At 42.4% G+C, this 19,916-nt stretch overlaps 2 protein-coding genes across 4 annotated transcripts in view; both read right to left on the reverse strand.

Annotated features, from left to right (window-relative positions):
* Nucleotides 1–1,328: 1,328 nt before the first annotated feature.
* Nucleotides 1,329–18,315, reverse strand: LOC124007029 (TBC1 domain family member 10A-like). 3 transcript variants are annotated; one of them, XR_006833860.1, is made up of 10 exons: nucleotides 17,449–18,311; nucleotides 7,060–7,159; nucleotides 6,520–6,627; nucleotides 6,311–6,417; nucleotides 6,100–6,214; nucleotides 5,952–6,017; nucleotides 5,212–5,401; nucleotides 3,839–3,993; nucleotides 3,130–3,584; nucleotides 1,329–3,096 (listed from the first exon to the last, which is right to left on the reverse strand). XR_006833860.1 is itself a non-coding variant. In XM_046317277.1 (10 exons), exons 1-10 carry the CDS (start codon nucleotides 17,640–17,642, stop codon nucleotides 2,265–2,267), a joined length of 1,134 nt encoding a protein of 377 aa, XP_046173233.1. In that variant the 5' UTR covers nucleotides 17,643–18,315; the 3' UTR covers nucleotides 1,329–2,264. The 3 variants fall into 3 exon arrangements, 2 of the variants coding, with proteins under 2 accessions (XP_046173233.1, XP_046173232.1); XM_046317277.1 differs by having other exon boundaries at nucleotides 1,329–2,284; nucleotides 3,506–3,584; nucleotides 17,449–18,315; XM_046317276.1 differs by having other exon boundaries at nucleotides 1,329–3,584; nucleotides 17,449–18,310.
* Nucleotides 1,329–19,916, reverse strand: part of LOC124007030 (protein phosphatase PTC7 homolog) — a 41,071-nt gene continuing 22,483 nt past the window's right edge. Inside the window, exon 7 of the transcript XR_006833861.1 lies at nucleotides 1,329–1,954. The gene's annotated coding sequence lies outside the window, so the exon portion shown is untranslated. The remainder of the gene's footprint in view (nucleotides 1,955–19,916) is intronic.

Here is a 19,916-nt window from a genome sequence, read left to right on the forward strand (position 1 = left end):
AAATATCACATTTACATAAGTAAGACCCTTTACTCAGTACTTTGTAGGAGCACCATTGGCAGCGATTACAGCCTCAAGTCTTCTTGGGTATGGCACTACAAGCATGGAACACCTGTATTTGGGGAGCTTCTCCCATTCTTCTTTACAGATCCTCTCAAGCTCTGTCAGATTGGATGGGGAGCGTTGCTGCACAGCTATTTTCAGGTCTCTCCAGAGATGTTCGATCAGGTTCAAGTCTGGGCTCTGGCTGGGCCACTCAAGGACTTTGAGACTCGTCTGTGTGCTTAGGGTCATTGTCCTGTTGGAAGGTGAACCTTCGCCCAGTCTGAGGTCCTGAGCAGGTTTTCATCAAAGATCTCTCTGTACTTTGCTCTGTTCATCTTTCTCTCGATCCTGACTAGTCGCCCAGTCCCTGCTGCTGAAAAACATCCCCACAGCATGACACTGCCACCACCATGCTTCACCGTAGGGATGGTGCCACGTTTCCTCCAGATGTGACGCTTCAACCGAATGGATTGGACTTCTCTGACATGAACTGTCAACTATGGGACCTTTTATATAGACAGGTGTGTGCCTTTCCAAATTATGTCCAATCAATTGAATTTACCACAGGTAAACTCTAATCAAGATGTAGAAACATCTCATGGATGATTAATGGAAACAGGATGCACAAAAATTCAAAAACCCTGTTTTCGCTTCGTCGTTATGGAGTATTCTGTGTGAACTGATGAGAAACTCATAATTGAATCCATTTTAGAATAAGGCTGTAACGTAACAAAATGTGGAAAAAGTGCTCATGATACTTTCCAAATGCACAGTACACTAAACAAAAATATAAATGCAACTAGCGACAATTAAAGATTTTACTGACAGTACATAAGGAAATAAATGTATTCATTGCGCCCTAATCTATTGATTTAACATGACTGTGCAGGGGTGCAGCCATGGGTGGGATTAGGCACCCACTTGGCAGCCAGTCCCAGCCAACCATTATTAGCTTTTCCCTACACAGGGGCTTTATTAGACAAAATACACCCCCCCCATTCAATTCTCTGGCAACAGCTCTGGTGGACATTCCTGCAGTCAGCATGCCAATTGAACGCTCCCTCAAAACTTGACAATAGTGGCATTGTGTTGTGTGACAAAACGGCACATTTTAAAAGTGGCCTTTTATTGTCCCCAGCACAAGGTGTACCTATGTAATGATCATGCGGTTTAATCAACTTCTTAATAAGCCACTGTCAGGTGGATGGATTATTTTGGCAAAGGAAAAATGCTCACTAAAAGGGATGTTAGCATATTTGTGCAAAAAATTTGAGAGACAAGCATTTTGTGCGTATGGAAAATTTCTGGGATTTTTTATTATTTCAGCTCATGAAACCAACACTTTACAAGTTGTGTTTACAATTTTGTTCAGTGTATATACACACACATGGACAATTTTAGAGAAGACAAACAATGTTATTGTTCATTCTATTCTTAAAGGGATTGACCAGGGACAAAGTGCTTCATCTTAGACAAATATAAAATCTATAGTATATTACATTTTATACTACGCTATGTGCAAGTGTGAAAATCTTCAGCAATTTTTATGGAAATCGTCCTTTTACCATACAAAAATGTACAATCATTTTTTTACCCAGTTCTTTCAAACAAATGTTCCCTTCAGAAACATCAACTGGTGTATTCTTATCTACAGGAAAATATTTGACCGTGACACACATTTACGTGAAACATAGATGATTGTATACAAAGAAATTGTGCAGAGTTAATAAACAGCTATACACAAATAGCTTATACTTCTCATCAAAACAGCTAGATGAAATCAACATGGCTGAGTATGATAGGAGTGGTTATCGACTGGCATTCTACCATGTTTCTTCCACTGCATGACCACACACACACACACACACACACACACACACACACACACACACACACACACACACACACTCTCACTCTCACTCTCACTCTCACTCTCACTCTCACTCTCACTCTCACTCTCACTCTCACTCTGTTCTCTGGAGCTCAGCAAAGAATCAAACACACTCAGGAATAATTCAGACAACATGGCTCTTACAACACATACTAACTATATGTCAAAACATCAATTCAACAAGATTTGGTCTAGTGACAGGAATTGTCCAGCAAATGTTAATTTCCTTCATTTAAAACTATGATGATATACAGATGATTGATTTTCCCTCAACCAGTGAATCAAGTTCTTTCATTGGTCAGGGCAGGAAAATGCCCCACAGAGCCCTCTAGTGTTCATCCACATCCACTACAACCAGAGAGAAAGGATGCACCAATGAGTGAATGACAATAGCATTCATCTTTATACAGTATGTTGGCAACCTATGTGATTCAAAATATTCTGCTGGGATTACAATTTAATTGAATTGACATTCCCTGTGACTGAACTAAATCTAACAATGCTGGCTTGGTGTGTGTTGGCAATGTAGTGTCTCATACTACAGTATATATTAGGTGGAATACGTAAATAGGCAGTGGTCCAGCCTCCAGATCCAGAACTCTTGGCTAAGCAGACTTCATAGTTATGTCATCTGATATTGACTCAGTCTAAGACTTTTTCAGTGAGAATAGATTGAGATAATGAACTGATCTGATTATACAAGCCTGCCACTCAGCCCAAGTGCATGTATACCCGTATGGCCAACTAAACGAAAGTTAGTGCTGCACTCTCCCAACTGATTGAATTGTCATTTCGCATATGTGTGAGGAAAAACAACTACTACTTGGTCTATGCCAGAAGCTTCCAATTGTTTTAGAGTGTTTTGCTATGGATGCAAATGGCTATAATGGAAAGGGTCAGTCAAGAGGTGTGGGACCTGATTGTCAGGGCAGAGGTGGGGATGGAGGTGTCATGGCTATCCGTACCCGCTACAGGTAGGTGTCATGGCTATCCGTACCCGCTACAGGTAGGTGTCATGGCTATCCGTACCCGCTACAGGTAGGTGTCATGGCTATCCGTACCCGCTTACAGGTAGGTGTCATGGCTATCCGTACCCGCTTACAGGTAGGTGTCATGGCTATCCGTACCCGCTTACAGGTAGGTGTCATGGCTATCCGTACCCGCTTACAGGTAGGTGTCATGGCTATCCGTACCCGCTACAGGTAGGTGTCATGGCTATCCGTACCCGCTTACAGGTAGGTGTCATGGCTATCCGTACCCGCTACAGGTAGGTGTCATACTCTGTGCTGCTCAGGCTCTGATTGGAGCCTAGCAGGGCTGTGTCTTTGAGGGGGGAGGGCTCGATGGGTTCAAGGTAGGCTGCCAATGGGGTCGGAGAGCTGTTTTTCTTCCCATTCTTCTGCTCTTTGGTATTTTTCCTTTCCTTGTCCTCCCCATTGCTCTTGGTTGCCAGGGGTGACTCAACTATGATGGTGGGGTTCTGTCTCAAGTCTTGGCGACTGGGCGGCTCGGCAGCCATGATGGCCTTGGCGCCGTGCATTCTGGGAAGGGACTTGCAGTGCAACTCACCCCGGGTCTCCTTCCAGCGCCGCACTGATGCCAGGTGCTCCTTCTCAATGTCCCGCTCTGACACCGGCAGCTCTAGAATCTGGGACAGAGCACAAGGAGTAGTGGTTAACCAGTGGTCTTAGCAGAAATCATGACTGTAATAGTGTTTTATTAAAGTATCACTAGGTGGCAGCAGGGTATTTTTGCAGTTTACACCACAACCCTTAGCATGCAATGTGGCCATGACAGTCTCGTCATTCTCAGCTATTCTTAAAGTGACTAAAAAACATGACACTGAGCATTCTCCAGTAATTGATGTTTCTGTTCTATAAGTATGGCTGTGGGTGGTTGTACCTCCCGCACTAGAAACCCCTCCTGCATGTAGCGTGTATCTATGGTCTTTAGCAGCTCCATAGTCTCATACTGGCCCTGACACGTCTTCAGCTTGTCCTGGGAGCCCAGCATGCACTTCAACAACACCAGGCCCACCCGGAAGATGATCTTCACTCCTGGACGAACACACACCAGACAGCAGTGGTGTAATGTGCTTAAGTAAAAATACTTTTAAAAAACTACTGAAGTAGTTTTAGGGTATCTGTACTTTACAATTTATATTGATGACAACTTTTACTTCACTACATTCCTGACACTCAAAAGTACTTGTTACATGTTGAATGCTTAGCAGGACAAGAAAATGGTCTAATTCACATACTTATCAAGAGAACATCCCTGGTCATTCCTACCGTGGACTCACTAAACACATGCTTAGTTTATGGGCATGTGATGAAAGAAATAAAAGCTTAAATAAATACAATTCTCTACTCTTATTCTGACATTTCACATTCTTAAAATAAAGTGCTTGATCCTAACTGATCTAAGACAGGGAATTTTTACTAGGATTAAATGTTAGGAATTGTGAAAAACTGAGTAACACTCCTGAGACAGGTGTGTGTGTTCCTTTGTATGTTTCAATGTGTATATGATGTACACTACCGGTCAAAAGATTGGGGTCACTTAGAAATGTCCTTGTTTTTGAAAGAAAAGCACATTTTTTGTCCATTAAAACAATAAATTGATCAGACATACATACAGTGTAGAAATTGTTAATGTTGTAAATGACTATTGTAGCTGGAAACGGCAGATGGCAATTTCTCACATGGAATAGCCTTCATTTCTTAGAACAACAATAGACTGACAAGTTTCAGAAGAATGTTCTTTGTTTCTGGCCATTTTGAGCCTGTAATCTAATCCACAAATGCTGATGCTCCAGATACTCAACTAGTCTAAAGAAGGCCAGTTTTATTACTTCTGTTAATCAGAACAGTTTTAACCTGAGCTAACATAATTGCAAAAGGGTCTTTTAATGATAAACTTGGATTAGCTAACACAATGTGCCATTGGAACACAGGAGTGATGGATGCTGATAGATGTAGATATTCCATAAAAAAATCTGCCGTTTCCAGCTACAATAGTCATTTACAACATTAACGTCTACACTGTATTTCTGATCAATTTGATGTTATTTTAAGATGGACAAAAAAAAAGTGTTTTTCTTTCAAAAACAAGGACATTTCTAAGTGACCCCAAACTTTTGAACGGTAGGGTATGTAATGATGAGTAGGCCGGCGTGTGTATGTTTCTGTATGTCAAAAGAGCATGCCTCTCAGTGCACTCATGTGGACAGAATTTAATGTGTGTATGTTTACTGTGTGGAATGTCTCTCTCACCCTCACAGAGGAACATGTCCCAGACGCGCAGCACGGAGACCCAGGGCAGGGTCCTGGAGAAGGCACACATGAACCACTCCGTCATGTACAGGATGGGGTCCAGCTTGTGCTTCTTCAGGTGGCGGTGAGCCAGAGGAGACACCCGCTTCAGCAGAGTAAACAGGATCTCTCCATCCAGTTGGATCGCCTCCTACAGGAGCACACAGGAACAACAGTCAGAAAGGAGAGCAGACTCCTTCCTCTGTTAAATCTAATAGTTGCATTATCTGGACCACATTGGTCTGGTCACCCTCTCACTCAGGGTATTATGTCATTAGCATGTCACGGTCACAGACAACAAGCTACAGGTATGCAATGACAGCATAACATGCCAGCTAGAGAGCTGGCCCAATAATATGTACTGCAAGCCTGCATTTCAACATGATTGTCACCTAAAATTGTACAGCTTTTCTTTTCCAAGACACGGGTGTTCCTGACAATGATAAACATGCTGAATGAATGTTTCATTTGATTTTAGTGACAGGTAAGTTCTTTGAGTTAACCCAATTAACTGTATCCCGTATGCCTGATCTTTGAACCCTAGTAAAAGACCTCACCCTGTCACAGCCAACAGTCAGCAAATTCTCTAAAAGCACATGATCTTGGGTCATTGTATTTTTTTGTCTATGTGTTCTTTTAGAGTATAAGTATGAGTGAAGGAGAGAGAATGTGTATGTAGTTTGAAGGAACGTGCATCTTACCAGCCCTGCACTGTAGTATCCGGGAAGGTACTTCTCACAGATCTGGACCAGACCCCAGAATGCATCCTGTCAATAAAGCACAAACAAATTAAACATGCAACATTATCAGAAAACGTTGTGGTGTGAGTAACCGTCTGTGCAGGCTCACCTCAGCAGGCATGTGCATTAGCAGCACAGCAGCAATGGGAGCCTGAGCCTGGCAGTAACCCTCCTCTGGCCGGTGCAGAGTATAGGCCTTCAGGACACGGTAGAGGTCCTGCTGCCTAAATACATAGTAAGCACAATTCAGTTACTGAAAAATACTGAGACAAAGGCACAAGTAACACCAACAGAAACAATGACCCATTCACGTTGCTTACCCATGGCCTCCTCTTGCCACAAACATCTCATGGAAGGGGAACTGTCTGTGGAGGTCCCTCTCTATCACATCCACCCACTTAGGGTCTCCTGCCTGACTGTCCAGCTCCTTAAAAACAAACACAGCTATTTACATGCTACACCATGTGTAAAAGTATAAGTGTGTGTGTGTGAGACAAACTGGTATTAACGGTGGACGGTAGTGAGTAACCTCAAATTTGCCCTTGTTCTGCTCCCTCTTCACCTTTCCTCCAGACAGGTAGAGCCACGCCCGGCCTCTCAGAGAGGGGGGTATGCCCTTCTGACAGCGCAGCTTCATCTAGGGATATGGAGTTAGTGCTACGGTTACAGCCACTCATTATCATGCACGGTCAGATCAGTTTAAAAATCACAGGAATTCCGTCAGTGTAATATATTAAAATATCAAGCAAGGGGGACAGGTTGTTCAAGTATGTGTTCAATGTGTGTTCTTTTGTGTTCTTTTCTCCAGGCTGGTTTGTATACACTGTGTGTGTAATAATAAATGAGCTGAGTTACACATTGCAAAACAGGTTGGCTGTGGTGACTGGAATGTGACCTGACAGGTACATACTGTAGTATCCAAAGCAGTCACTCAACAGGAGTAAAAGGGGTGACACATGACAGCTCGCAAGGCTACCTTAACATGCGTCTAGAAAAGACCAACACAGGAATTTGCTGTTATTGTCAGCAATGGGATTTGTGTAGATCAGCCAGTGTTTGACTGACTTACTTTCTTGTGTCTCTTTGCCATCCACTTGTCCCAGTTGTTGAGCATGTCCAGCCATTTGGCCTCCCTCTGCCTCAGCACCTCAGGAGGGATGTTTTCAGCTCTGTGGGAGTCAGGAAGACAGACAGACCGACCCAGGGTCACACTACAGACACATACACCTGTCTCTCTAAACAAAACTCTCAGGATTTTATTACTTTAGACATGAAAAGAAAAAAGGTAGTCAAATGGGCAACCAGACTTTTTACATCGACACCCCTTTGTTTTACACCGCTGCTACTTGCCGTTTATTATCTATGCGGTCACTTGACCCCTACCTACATGTACAAAATAACCCCACTAACCTGTACCCCCGCACACTGACTCGGTATATTGCCTCGTTACCGTTATGTAATCTTGTGTTACTTTTTTATTACATTTTTTTACTTTGAGTAAATATTTTCTTAACTATTTTTTGAACTGCTTTGATGGCTCAGGGCCTGTTAGCGTTTCATGGTAAGGTTGTTGGTACCTGTTGTATTCGGCGAATGTGACAAATACAATTTTGACTTGATTGTCAACACAGACAACAGTGAAACAAGAGGAGAGTGAGGGCCGGGGGCCAAACAGGAAGCGCCATCCATCACACAGGAAGTTGTCTTGGAGAAAAACAAAAATACAAGCTGCTTCCTGTTGCTTTTTAAAATCATTCGACCAGAGGAGCCTACATTGTTTCTTTCAGAAACAACCCTTTCGCCAGAAAACTTGAGCCATATGATCATAGTGTCCGTTGAAACAAGAGCAAAGTCGACAAAGTTGTGTCCATCATAATAATTAATTGCATTCATTTTTGCACCATGAGATCAATTATCAGTTCTAAACATGTATTTTTCTTCTCTATGCTGCCTGCAGCATGATCAAGTTTCCCTAGCGGACATGATAGACAGTTGCAGGTCAGAGCAAGTCTCCAGAGGCGCTGAGCCGGACGACCATGTATTTATCCTGCTGCAGAATTAATTACGGCCAGCTGGTGAAATGAATGACTTAAATGAACGAGTCACTCAGAAAAAACAAATCTTGACTCGACTCAGCAAAGAGTCGTTCAAAAAGAACGAATTATCCGTGAACTGCACATCACTACCTCCAAGCCATAAGACTTCTAAACAAGACTGATAAATAGCTACCTCCAGTTACCCTTTTTTGCACCAACTCTCGATGACTATGCACACACACACTGGACTCTACCCACAAATATACTGTACTTACACCAACACACACAAAAGCTGAGACGATAAACTGAAAAAGATTGACAACGACTATACCGACCACTTATCGTGGGCATTTTGCTGATATCGTTCACTATGATAAGTAGCCTATACTAGAGAAATATGGGTGACTTAATGGGAAAATTGGTAGCTACAAACATTCAAACTAGTAGTTTAAAGGGTCAGAAAAAAAAATAGTTTACATTTAATGTTGTACATGTCTTGTTTTTCACACTCTGTACAAAATAATAAAATGCAGTACTACAGAATATTTCTTAACGTAGCTCTTTATTAGCTAGCTATAACGGGCATGTTCACCTATCGCCAGCCAGGCTCAAACGACCATGACCTAACCATTTGGGTGGTCTTAACCAATCATAGCACAGTATGATATGGCGGTAAAATGCATCCAATTACAACTCAGTACGTTTACACACATGAATATTACATCCCCCTTCTTTTAAAACAAAAGAAAATATTTACATATTTTAAGTGTTTCTTTTGAATACATGCTCTGTAGTGTGAACTCAAGGTAGGTACCCATTTATATTGCATACTACACCAACTGAATCAACATAGACTGAATCAATAATCCAACATACTGTTACTTTTCAAACAAGGGATTCTCAGCAACTCAGCTTTCACTGTAGAAATAACATCTTAACATTTCAAACAAATACATTACCAGAGCATTTCAAGTCAACTTTTCAATAACAAGTTTACAGTCTGGAACTCTTTTAGGGCAGCGATCCGCCTACACCCTTTGACATTGCACAGGTCTAGGACAGCTCTGGGCTTGACCTCTCTTCCTGACCTTGTGCAATATGATGCTGAGCATGCTTCCGTGTCAGTCAACAGTTCTTGTGGTGTAGCAGGATTTAGCTAAGTCTGTGGCTCATCAATAGCTGGGCTGGGGATTTGAAGTTGTCAACTGGAGTGTTGCAGTATTCAAGGAGACTGAGGTAGGGTCTCTCTTGTCTGCTTTTGCTTTGTCCATGAGCGATTTAGCAATCTGCACCGATTTTTCAGCAAGGCCATTACTTTGAGGGTAATGTGGGCTTGTGGTGACATGTGTGAAATCCCATGCTTATGTGAAGGATTCAAATTCATTTGATTTGTAACAGGGCCCATTGTCAGATATTAAAGTCTCTGCAATGCCATGCCTGGCAAAGGCTGCTTTCAGCTTGTGTATCACAGCTGCAGATGTGGTGCTGTGAAGCTTGTCGAGTTCGAAGTATCTGCTGTAGTAGTCCACTGTTACGATGTAGTCCTCGTTGCTCCAGGTGAACAGATCGGTTGCCACGACCTGCCAGGGTCGGTCTGGGATACAGTGAGGCAACATCGGCTCTTTGGTGTTTGAGGGGCGTCGGTCTGGGATACAGTGAGGTAACATCATCTCGATTGGTGTTTGAGGGGCGTCGGTCTGGGATACAGTGAGGTAACATCGTCTCGATTGGTGTTTGAGGGGCGTCGGTCTGGGATACAGTGAGGTAACATCGTCTCGATTGGTGTTTGAGGGGCGTCGGTCTGGGATACAGTGAGGTAACATCGTCTCGATTGGTGTTTGAGGGGCGTCGTTCAATACATATGGCGCATTTACCAACGATGTCCTCTATTTGTTTGCACATTCCGGGCCAAAACCAAATGTCCCGTGCTCTCAGTTTGCACTTTTCCATGCCCATGTGTCCAGCATGGATCTTTGTCAAAATCTCTTCTCTGAGACTAGAAGGAATAATGATTTTCTCTCCTTTGAAAATTATTCCGTTGATCTGTGATAGTTCATCACGATGGTTCCAGAATTCTGAGACGCTGTGATGGCATTTTCTCCTCTCCTCAGGCCATCCATCCTGTATGACTTTCCTCAGCTGTGTGAGTTGTGAGTCCTTTTCTGTTTCTGCTTGGATCTCCTTCAGTTTTGTGTCACTAACTGGTAAGTTGCTGTACACAGTGTGCACTTGCATGTCCATGCCTTCATTGAGGCTGCTGTCTTTGCCTGGACGGCGAGTTATTGTGAAGTTGTATTTTTGTAGTTGAAGGATCATTCTCTGTAGCCTTGGCGGGGCAGCGGCTAGTGGTTTCCTCATAATTGACTCAAGGGGCTTGTGGTCGGATTCCACAATGACTTGTCGTCCATATATGTACAGATGGAAACGTTTACATCAGAACAGAATGGCGTAGAGCTCCTTTTCAATTTGAGCGTAGTTGATTTCACAGTTTGTGAGAGATTTCGAAAGGTAGCCGATGGGCTTTCCTTCTTGCACCTAGTCCATACTTCGACGCGTCCACTTGGAGTCTGAGCTCTTTGTCGGGGTCGTAGTAGGCAAGTATTGGTCCTCGTTCTCTCGTGATCAAGTCTTTCACATTCTGGAAAGCAATGTCGTGTTGCTTGTCCCAGAGAAACTCATTGGACTGCTTTAGCAGCTGACGCAGGGGTGCATTAGCATTGGAAAGGCTGGGTGCGAACTTGGCTAAGTAGTTGACCATACCAAGCACTGTTTCCAGCTCTGCACGGTTCTTTGATGGCTCCATTTATTTTACGGCTGAGATCTTCTGTGGATTTGGCTAGATTCCAGTCGCTGTGAGAAGATGTCCGAAGTAGCTGACCTCTGTAGCGCCGACTATGCTCTTCTCGGGGTTGAGCCGGACTCCTCTCTCGCAGGACCTATGCAGCATCGCGCTGAGGTTTCGGTCGTGCTCCTCTTTGGTTCGACCATAGACAAGGATGTCGTCCACAATTGCCACAACTCCATCGAGGCCTTCAAACACTTCGGCGATCTTTCGCTGAAACTCGTCTTGGGCTGAGATAATCCCAAAAGGCAGGCGACGGAACCTGTAGCGTCTAAACGGTGTGTTGAATGTTGTGAGCTTGATAGCCCAGTAGCCTGATCTAGTGTCCATGACACTGAAGTAGTGTGCTCCCGCTAGCTTGTGTGTGATGCCATCTAGTGTTGGTAAAGGGGGCATTTGATAGCCTTGTTCATATCGCTTGGGTCGAGACACACTCAGAGCTTGCCTGTGCGTGGTTTCGCCACAAAGACTAACACGTTTACCCAGTCAGTCGGTTCTGTAACCTTGGTGACTATGTCAGATTGCTCCATGCTCTCCAACTCTTTCTTCAGACGGGCACGGACTCTAGTTACTTACATTTACATGATTAGCTCAATCAGGTAATATTATTTATGGAGAAATTATTTTATAGAATAGCATGTCATATCACTTAATCCGGCATAGCCAAAGACAACACTAATCACTTTACCCCTAACTATATGTACATATCTACCTCAATTACCTCCTACCCCTGCACATCTACTCTGTACTGGTACTCCCTGTATATAGCCATGTTATTTGGATTGTTATTCACTGTGTATTTATTCCTTGTCTCTCTATTTTTATATACTTTTTTATCTTTATCTCTGCATTCTTGGAAAAGGACTCTTAAGTAAGAATTTCACTGTTACACCTGTGGTTTACAAAGCATGTGACAAATAAAATTAGATTTGGAATTATACTGTGTCATTGTTCTCATTATATGTAGCCTCTACTTTTTCTCAGCGATGAATGAAAATAACTCCCTGTTCACCCACGACTGCATGGCCAGGCACGACTCCAACACCATCATTACGTTTGCTGACAACAACAGTGGTAGGCCTGATCACAGACAACGACAAGACAGCCTTTAGGGAGGAGGTCAGAGACCTGGCCGGGTGGTGCCAGAATAACAACCTATCCCTCAACGTAACCAAGACTAAGGAGATGATTGTGGACTACAGGAAAAGGAGCATCGAGCATGTCCCCATTTTCATCGACGTGGCTGTAGTGGAGCAGGTTGAGAGCTTCAAATTCCTTGGTGTCCACATCAACAACAAACTAGATTGGTCCAAACACACCAAGACAGTCGTGAAGAGGGCACGACAAAGCCCATTCCCCCTCAGGAAACTAAAAAGAATTGGCATGGGTCCTAAGACCCCTCAAAAGGTTCTACAGCTGCAACATCGAGAGCATCCTGACCGGTTACGTCACTGCCTGGTACGGCAATTGCTCGGCCTCCGGACGCAAGGCACTTCAGAGGGTAGTGCGGACGGCCCAGTACATCACTGGGGCAAAGCTGCATGCCATCCAGGACCTCTACACCAGGCGGTGTCACAGGAAGGCCCTAAAAATTGTCAAAGACCCCAGCCACAGACTGTTCTCGGAACCAGAGTGCCAAGTCTAGGACAAAAAGGCTTCTCAATAGTTTTCACCCCCAAGCAATAAGACTCCTGAACAGGTAACCAAATGGACTACTTGCATTGTGTGCTCCCCCCCAAACCCCTCTTTTACACTGCTGCTATTCTCTGTTTATCTTATATGCAGTCACTTTAAGTATACATTCATGTACATACCACCTAAATTGGCCCGACCAACCAGTGCTCCCGCACATTGGCTAACCGGGCTATCTGCATCGTGTCCCACCACCCGCCAACCCCTCTTTTTACACTTCTGCTACCCTCTGTTCATTATATATCACTTTAATGATACCTACATGTACATACTACCTCAATAAGCCTGACTAACAGGTGTCTGTATGTAGCCTTGCTACTCTTTTTTTCAAAATGTCTTTTTACTGTTTTATTTCTTTACACACACACACCTTTTTCCCCCCTCGCCATTGGTTAGAGCCTGTAAGTAAGCATTTCACTGTAAGGTGTACAACCGTTGTATTCGGTGTACGTGACAAATAAACTTTGATTTGAAATAGGTTGTGTGTTGTAAGTTTTATTTTATTTATGTAGCCTAAGGGGAGGCACAGACCTCAGACTTATCAAGCATACAAGGCAATAGCACATACACAGATCTATGAACACACATACCACTGTTCTGTCACAGTGGCAGCAACTGTGGTAGCCGTAGCATCATTAGTCAAAGAACAACATGCCCTTCCCCTTCCAATGGAGCAAACCAAAACAGCCAGAAAAGCCTGGTGCAGAATGCACAACAAAAATACTTAACAATAATAATAAAAAGACAGTTTGAACAGGCTAAAACTAACAAGCTCTTCCCTTAAGAGGCTCTGTCAAGTCTGCTTTGTTTAGACTTTTTACATTCATTCTAGGGGCTGCCTCGCAGTCTTTAAGTCTACATCCAACAAAATGGGCCGAACACTTAGGCCTGCATTCTCTTTCAAACTCCAGCAGATCATATGACATGACAGATACTAGGAGATAAAAACACCAGAGTGAAAGACAAGGGGTCACTCATGCCGTGCAAACAGCAGTGCCTCACACAAGCACCTGCTTTACAAGGTAGACAAATACCAGGTAGTACAAAGGGCTGAGTGCAGCACAGACAGACAGTGATTGGCATTAGCCTGGCTGAATTAGTGCAGACTATCAGATTACAGTCATCCCGGGTCGAGGGTGACCTCAGGAAGCTCTTGGTAAACAGGGACAGGTGTAGTCCAAATACTAGCATTTTGAGCAATCGCTCTCAAATACAAAATACCATACACAGTTCAGAGTGCTGGGATGTGGCATCCTTTTTATCACATCTTGACACTAGGGGGAGGGGCCTGTCATTGGTGGGGGAGGATCAGCGTCTGATCTCTTCCTACTCCTCAAAGGAAATGAATCCTCAGACAAAACAGTGGAACACTTGCCACAGCCTGTGAAGGACACAGAAAACAGGAAGCTCTGAGAATTCCCCTAGTTCTGCCCACCACCTACTCCTAGTGCTTGTCAACCACTCACAGGGGGCCTAAACACAAGATAAATAAATGCATATCACAATAGGTTGTATGTAGAGTCAGAAGACGTTTGTTTGGACCAAGTGGTGACACATCAGGCAGTATTCTGATTTGCAGGGAACCAGCGGCACATGTTGAACTCAGTGGCTAAAAGCCATAGTAGTGTAGAAAAGAAAATGCCTGTGTCCGAATACCCATACTTGTGTTCTAAATAGTAGGCTTCTTGGGCATGCAGGAATTTTAATCTGATCCTAAAGTCTTCTTAGACTCAACAACTCAATTATCAGCAGACAAATAATTATCAATAAAAACAGAGACATTGTTAAAAGATTAACGCGGAGGAAAAACAACAGGAAAGGACGGCTTTCCCATAAAATTCATTTAACATTTTGGGACAAAGTAGCGCCCCTATTTACACAAATGACAACACACGTCACTCAATTCAGTGCTTCCTAGTTACATGTATTAAAACGAGGAAAATCTGGAGAGTCCTCTACTGATTACAGATCCATAACTTCAATAACTTGTGACAAAATAATAAAGCTCATTAGCAATGAGAATGGCAAAAGTATTACCCAGACTTGATACATACCAAACAGGGCATATTAAAAATAGACAAACAAATACAATAACATTTCAGTTTAATACAATATGCTAAAAAACAAGGTATAGATTTATCAATAATGGCTGGTGATGTCGAAAAGGGTTTTGACCCTATTGAATGGCCTTTTCTATTCGAAAAATATAACATTCTGCCTGCAGCTATGGAACCTTGACCTGTTCACTGGTCGTGCTACCCTGTCCCGGACCTGCTGTTTCGACCCTCTCTCTCCCCGCTATGAAAAGCCAACTGACATTTACTACTGAGTTGCTGACCTGTTGCACCCTCTATAAGCACTGTGATTAATATTTGACTCTGCTGGTCATCTTTGAACATTAGAACATCCTGAAGAACCATCTGGCCTTAATGGCCATATACTCCTATAATCTCCACCCGGCACAGTCAGAAAAGGACTGGCCACGCCTCAGAGCCTATAAGCACTGGCAATTGCTGATGTAAAAACAGATTTATAGATACATTTCATAGAGCATTTGATTGATTTTAATAGAAAAATATAACAGTAAGGTACTTAATTGTTACCCAGAAATGATTTGATATTGAGATGAAAACAGCTGCATATGGCCTTTCAATGCCAGGATGTTCTACTAACTTCGACATTTCATAAAGTAGAATTCGCTGCACGCTACTATTCATCTCAAATAAAATATGCTCAATTTGGATAAAATTGGATAAAATCATGCAAAAACACATTGGAGAAGAAAGTAAGTGCAATATGTGCAAGTTCAATATGTGCAAGTTCCTTGCTCAGAACATATGAAAGCTGGTGGTTCAATATTCCCAGTTATTCAATATTCCCAGTTAAGAAGTTGTGTTGTAGTTATTATAGGAATTATGGTGTGTCGACTATTTCTCTCTATACCATTTGTATTTCATATACCTTTGACTAACGGATGTTCTGATAGGCACTTTAGCATTGCCAGCATAATCTCAGGAGTTGATAGGCTTGAAATCATAAACAGCGCTGTAAATCAAGCATTGCTAAGAGCTGCTGGCAAACGCAGTAAAGTTTGAATGAATGCTTACGAGCCTGCTGCTGCCTACCACCGATCAGTCAGACTGCTCTATCAAATCATAGACTTAATTATAATAAAACCCATAAATTGGAGCCTTTGGTCAATAATATGGTCAAATCCGTAAATTATAATTTTGAAAACAAAACATTTATTATTTCAATGAAATATACGGAACCCTTTCATATTTTATCGAACGGGTGACAACCCTAAGTCTAAATATTGCTGTTACACAACCTTCAATGTCATAATTACGTAAAATTCTAGTTCGCAACGAGCCAGACGGCCCAAACTGTTGTATATACCCTGACTCTGCGTGTGTAACAGAATGGACTTTATGTCCGTCCCCTCGCCCCGACCTGGGCGCGAACCAGGGACACTCTGCACACATCAACAAGTCACCCTCGAAGCATCGTTACCCATCGCTCCACAAAAGCCACAGCCCTTGCAGAGCAAGGGGAACCACTACTTCAAGGTCTCAGAGCGAGTGACGTCACCGATTGAAACGCTACCAGCGCGCACCACCGCTAACTAGCTAGCCATTCCGCATCGGCTACACGTGCAATGAATGCAAGAGAAGTGACAATTTCCCTAGTTAATATTGCCTGCTAACATGAATTTATTTTAACTAATTATGCAGGTTTAAAAATATATATCTCTGTGTATTGATTTTAAGAAAGGCATTGATGTTTATGGTTAGGTACAGTCGTGCAACGATTGTGCTTTTTTTCGCAAATTGAGCTTTTGTTAAATCATCACCCGTTTGGCGAAGTAGGCTGTGATTCGATGATAAATTAACAGGCACCACACAACAAGCTAGTTAACCTAGTAATATCATCAACTAGTGATTTTGTTAAGATTAATTGTTTAAGATAAGTTTAATGCTAGCTAGCAACTTACCTTGGCTCCTTGCTGAACTCGCATAACAGGGAGTCAGCCTGCCACAGTTCTCGTGGAATGCAATGTAATCGGTGGCTAAAAATGCAGATTACGGTTGTTATGAAAACTCTAAATTGGCCCTAATTAATCAGCGATTCTAATTAATCAGTTGACCTCTACTTTACAAGGCAGCAGTACCCAGCCGAACAGAACACACATTGGTAAACAAAATGAGAAAGGGAAAATGCCATACAACACAAAGGCTGTCAAGTCTCCATGGAAGCAGATTATATACAATATGTTACAAATTCCAATGTGTTGTGGCTAACGTTAGCTTGGCGGCTAACGCTAACTAGCTCTAGGAGCTAGGGGTTAAGGTTAAGATTAGGAGTTGGGTTAGGGTTTAGGTTAGGGAAAATCTTAGCTAAAAATGTCAAGGTTAGGGGATGGGTTCGCTAACATGCTAAGTTGTTGCAAAGTAGTACATTGTTGTTAATTAGCGAAAATGCTTAAGTTGTCCGTGATGAGATTCGAACATGCAACCTTTGGGTTAGTAGACGTTCGCGTTTTAAGTCTTAAATATGTAACCATACCAAAGATAACGTAAGTTTATTATGTTACGTCTAGTCTATGAGACCAAGTAACACTGAGCAAGAGGAAGAAATGTTTATGTTGGCCTCCAGGGATAACAAATAACAGGCTACTGATTAAAATGTGGATTGCATATTAGAAAATAAACAGTAAAGTGGTATGTGAAGTCAGATGACAAGGGGTCAATCAAGTGACTAATCTGTAAGAAACTTCTTATGACAACGTCTTGACAATTGAGAACCGTCATGTCTGTCATCCACAGACGAACGAGCAAGCGACGTCATTTTTGTAATGGAAAATTCTAAATAGATGGGTCATACTTACGATTGTTCTGAATATTGTTGTGCACCACCAATAAATCCATATTTATCCGTCTGTCTCTCACTGGTATAGACATTTAGTTCCGAGTCGAAGAGGTTGCCTTCTCCATCTGTCAGTGCCAGACTTTCTGTCGTGCCCCGCAAACTTTTGCGGGACTCTGCTGACTTAAGTCCATTGCCTGGTTCTATTTTTGCCATTTAAACCACTAGCTCCCTCTAGCTTACTTCTTCAAATACAATTAGTCAACTAAACCTCCCATTATTTAATTGTAACTTTAGCTAGGTAGCTAGTTTTTGGTTGTCCAACATCTTGTCATAAACTGACCATAGCATCGTCGCAGTTAAATCAGTAACCTTGCTAGCTAGCCTTAATCAAAGCAACTAGCTAGTTATCTCGACAAACTAGTACGCTAATAAACGTTAGCTCGCCAACCAGTTAACGAAAATAAAAATAGAAAGTCAGAATCAATGAATGGCAACTAGATAGCTAGCTGGCTATGTTAGCCAACCGCTAGCACTGCCAGTGAGAAGCATGCCACTAACGTTAGCTGTTTAACAAAAACCGGTATACTTCGGTTCAGCCATTGAAATCAAAAGACAATCAATCTCTCACAGGATTGGCACGTCTAAAGAGTTTATGCACAGACAGAAATTATAACCCAGATATGTCACAAGTCTTCTTCTTCTTCAGTGGGGTTTATCAGCGGTTGGCATCCAACGTTATGGTGCATTACCGCCATCAACTGCTGGAGTGTGGACCGAAGACAGGGAGATAATAAATCCTACCTGACAGCCCTGTTGCTTTAAAAAAAGACAACAACATATTTGAGACTATATCTAAGGAAGTTCTACTCAATAAATGCTTTAAACTAAATCCCTGTATCTCCATCTTCCTCATATGAGATCTCATCCTCTCTCTTTCCGTCTGATTACTGCCCACACTGTAGCAACACATGCTCCAAGGTCTCTGTTTCCTGGCAATAATAACACTTTCCTGTTGGATACTGTCCTATCACATTTAAAGTCTTATTCAACCGGCTGTGTCCCACCCTTAATCTTGTAAAAAATAGTCTCTTCTCTTCTGTACCATCCTATACTTGAAATAAATGCCTGCCCTTAGTATCTCTACTCCACTGCTCCGGCCATCTCTGCACCATCACTGTCCATATCAGGCTTTTTGCCTCTGCCTTGCTCATTAAAACTACTAAATGCTTGTTTTGCCAGTACATGGGCAATCAATCTTATCTGTATACCCATTTGTCTAATCCTGCCATGGGTTTGTTGTACCTCATAAAGCAGGTCTTGTCTGCTACGTGTGCTAAAGGACAGCAGACTCATCAGTACTGCACATGATGATCCATCCTCCATCCACTGCAAGGCCAACAGTATAGCCATCAGCTTCACCAAATATACAGTGCCTTCAGAAAGTATTCAGACTCCTAGACTTTTTCCACATTTTGTTATATTGCAGCCTTATTCTAAAATGGATTAAATTAAAAAAAATACTCAGCAATCTCCACACAATTCCCCATAATGAGAAATCAAAAACATGTTTTTATAAATGTTTTTATAAAAAACAGAAATACCTTATTTACATACGAATACAGACAATTTGCTATGAGACCTTGAGATGTTTATACAACTTGATTGGAGTCCACCTGTGGTAAATTCAATTGATTGGACATTATTTGGAAAGGCACACACCTGTCTATATAAGGTCCCACAGTTGACAGTGCATGTCAGAGCGAAAATCAAGGCATGAGGTCGAGGGAATTGTCTGTAGAGTGATTGTGAATAATAATGCGCGAAGGAGATGGCCGCCGTTTTATGATCCCATAACCAATTGTGCTAGGTAAAGTCCCCCCTTATCTCAGCTCGCTGGTCACCATAGCATCTCCCACCTGTAGCACATGCTCCAGCAGGTATATCTCTCTGGTCACCCCCAAAACCAATTCTTTCTTTGGCCGCCTCTCCTTCCAGTTCTCTGCTGCCAGTGACTGGAACGAACTGCAAAAATCTCTGAAACTGGAAACACTTATCTCCCTCACTAGCTTTAAGCAACAACTGTCAGAGCATCTTACAGATTACTGCACCTGTACATAGCCCACCTATAATTTAGCCCAAACAACTACCTCTTTCCCAACTGTATTTTATTTATTTATTTATTTTGCTCCTTTGCACCCCATTATTTTTATGTCTACTTTGCACATTCTTCCATTGCAAAACTACCATTCCAGTGTTTTACTTGCTATATTGTATTTACTTTGCCACCGTGGCCTTTTTTGCCTTTACCTCCCTTCTCACCTCATTTGCTCACATTGTATATAGACTTGTTTATACTGTATTATTGACTGTATGTTTGTTTTACTCCATGTGTAACTCTGTGTCGTTGTATCTGTCGAACTGCTTTGCTTTATCTTGGCCAGGTCGCAATTGTAAATGAGAACTTGTTCTCAACTTGCCTACCTGGTT

This window comes from Oncorhynchus gorbuscha, linkage group LG20 (assembly GCF_021184085.1).
Source record: "Oncorhynchus gorbuscha isolate QuinsamMale2020 ecotype Even-year linkage group LG20, OgorEven_v1.0, whole genome shotgun sequence".
Classification (NCBI taxonomy): Eukaryota; Metazoa; Chordata; class Actinopteri; order Salmoniformes; family Salmonidae; genus Oncorhynchus; species Oncorhynchus gorbuscha.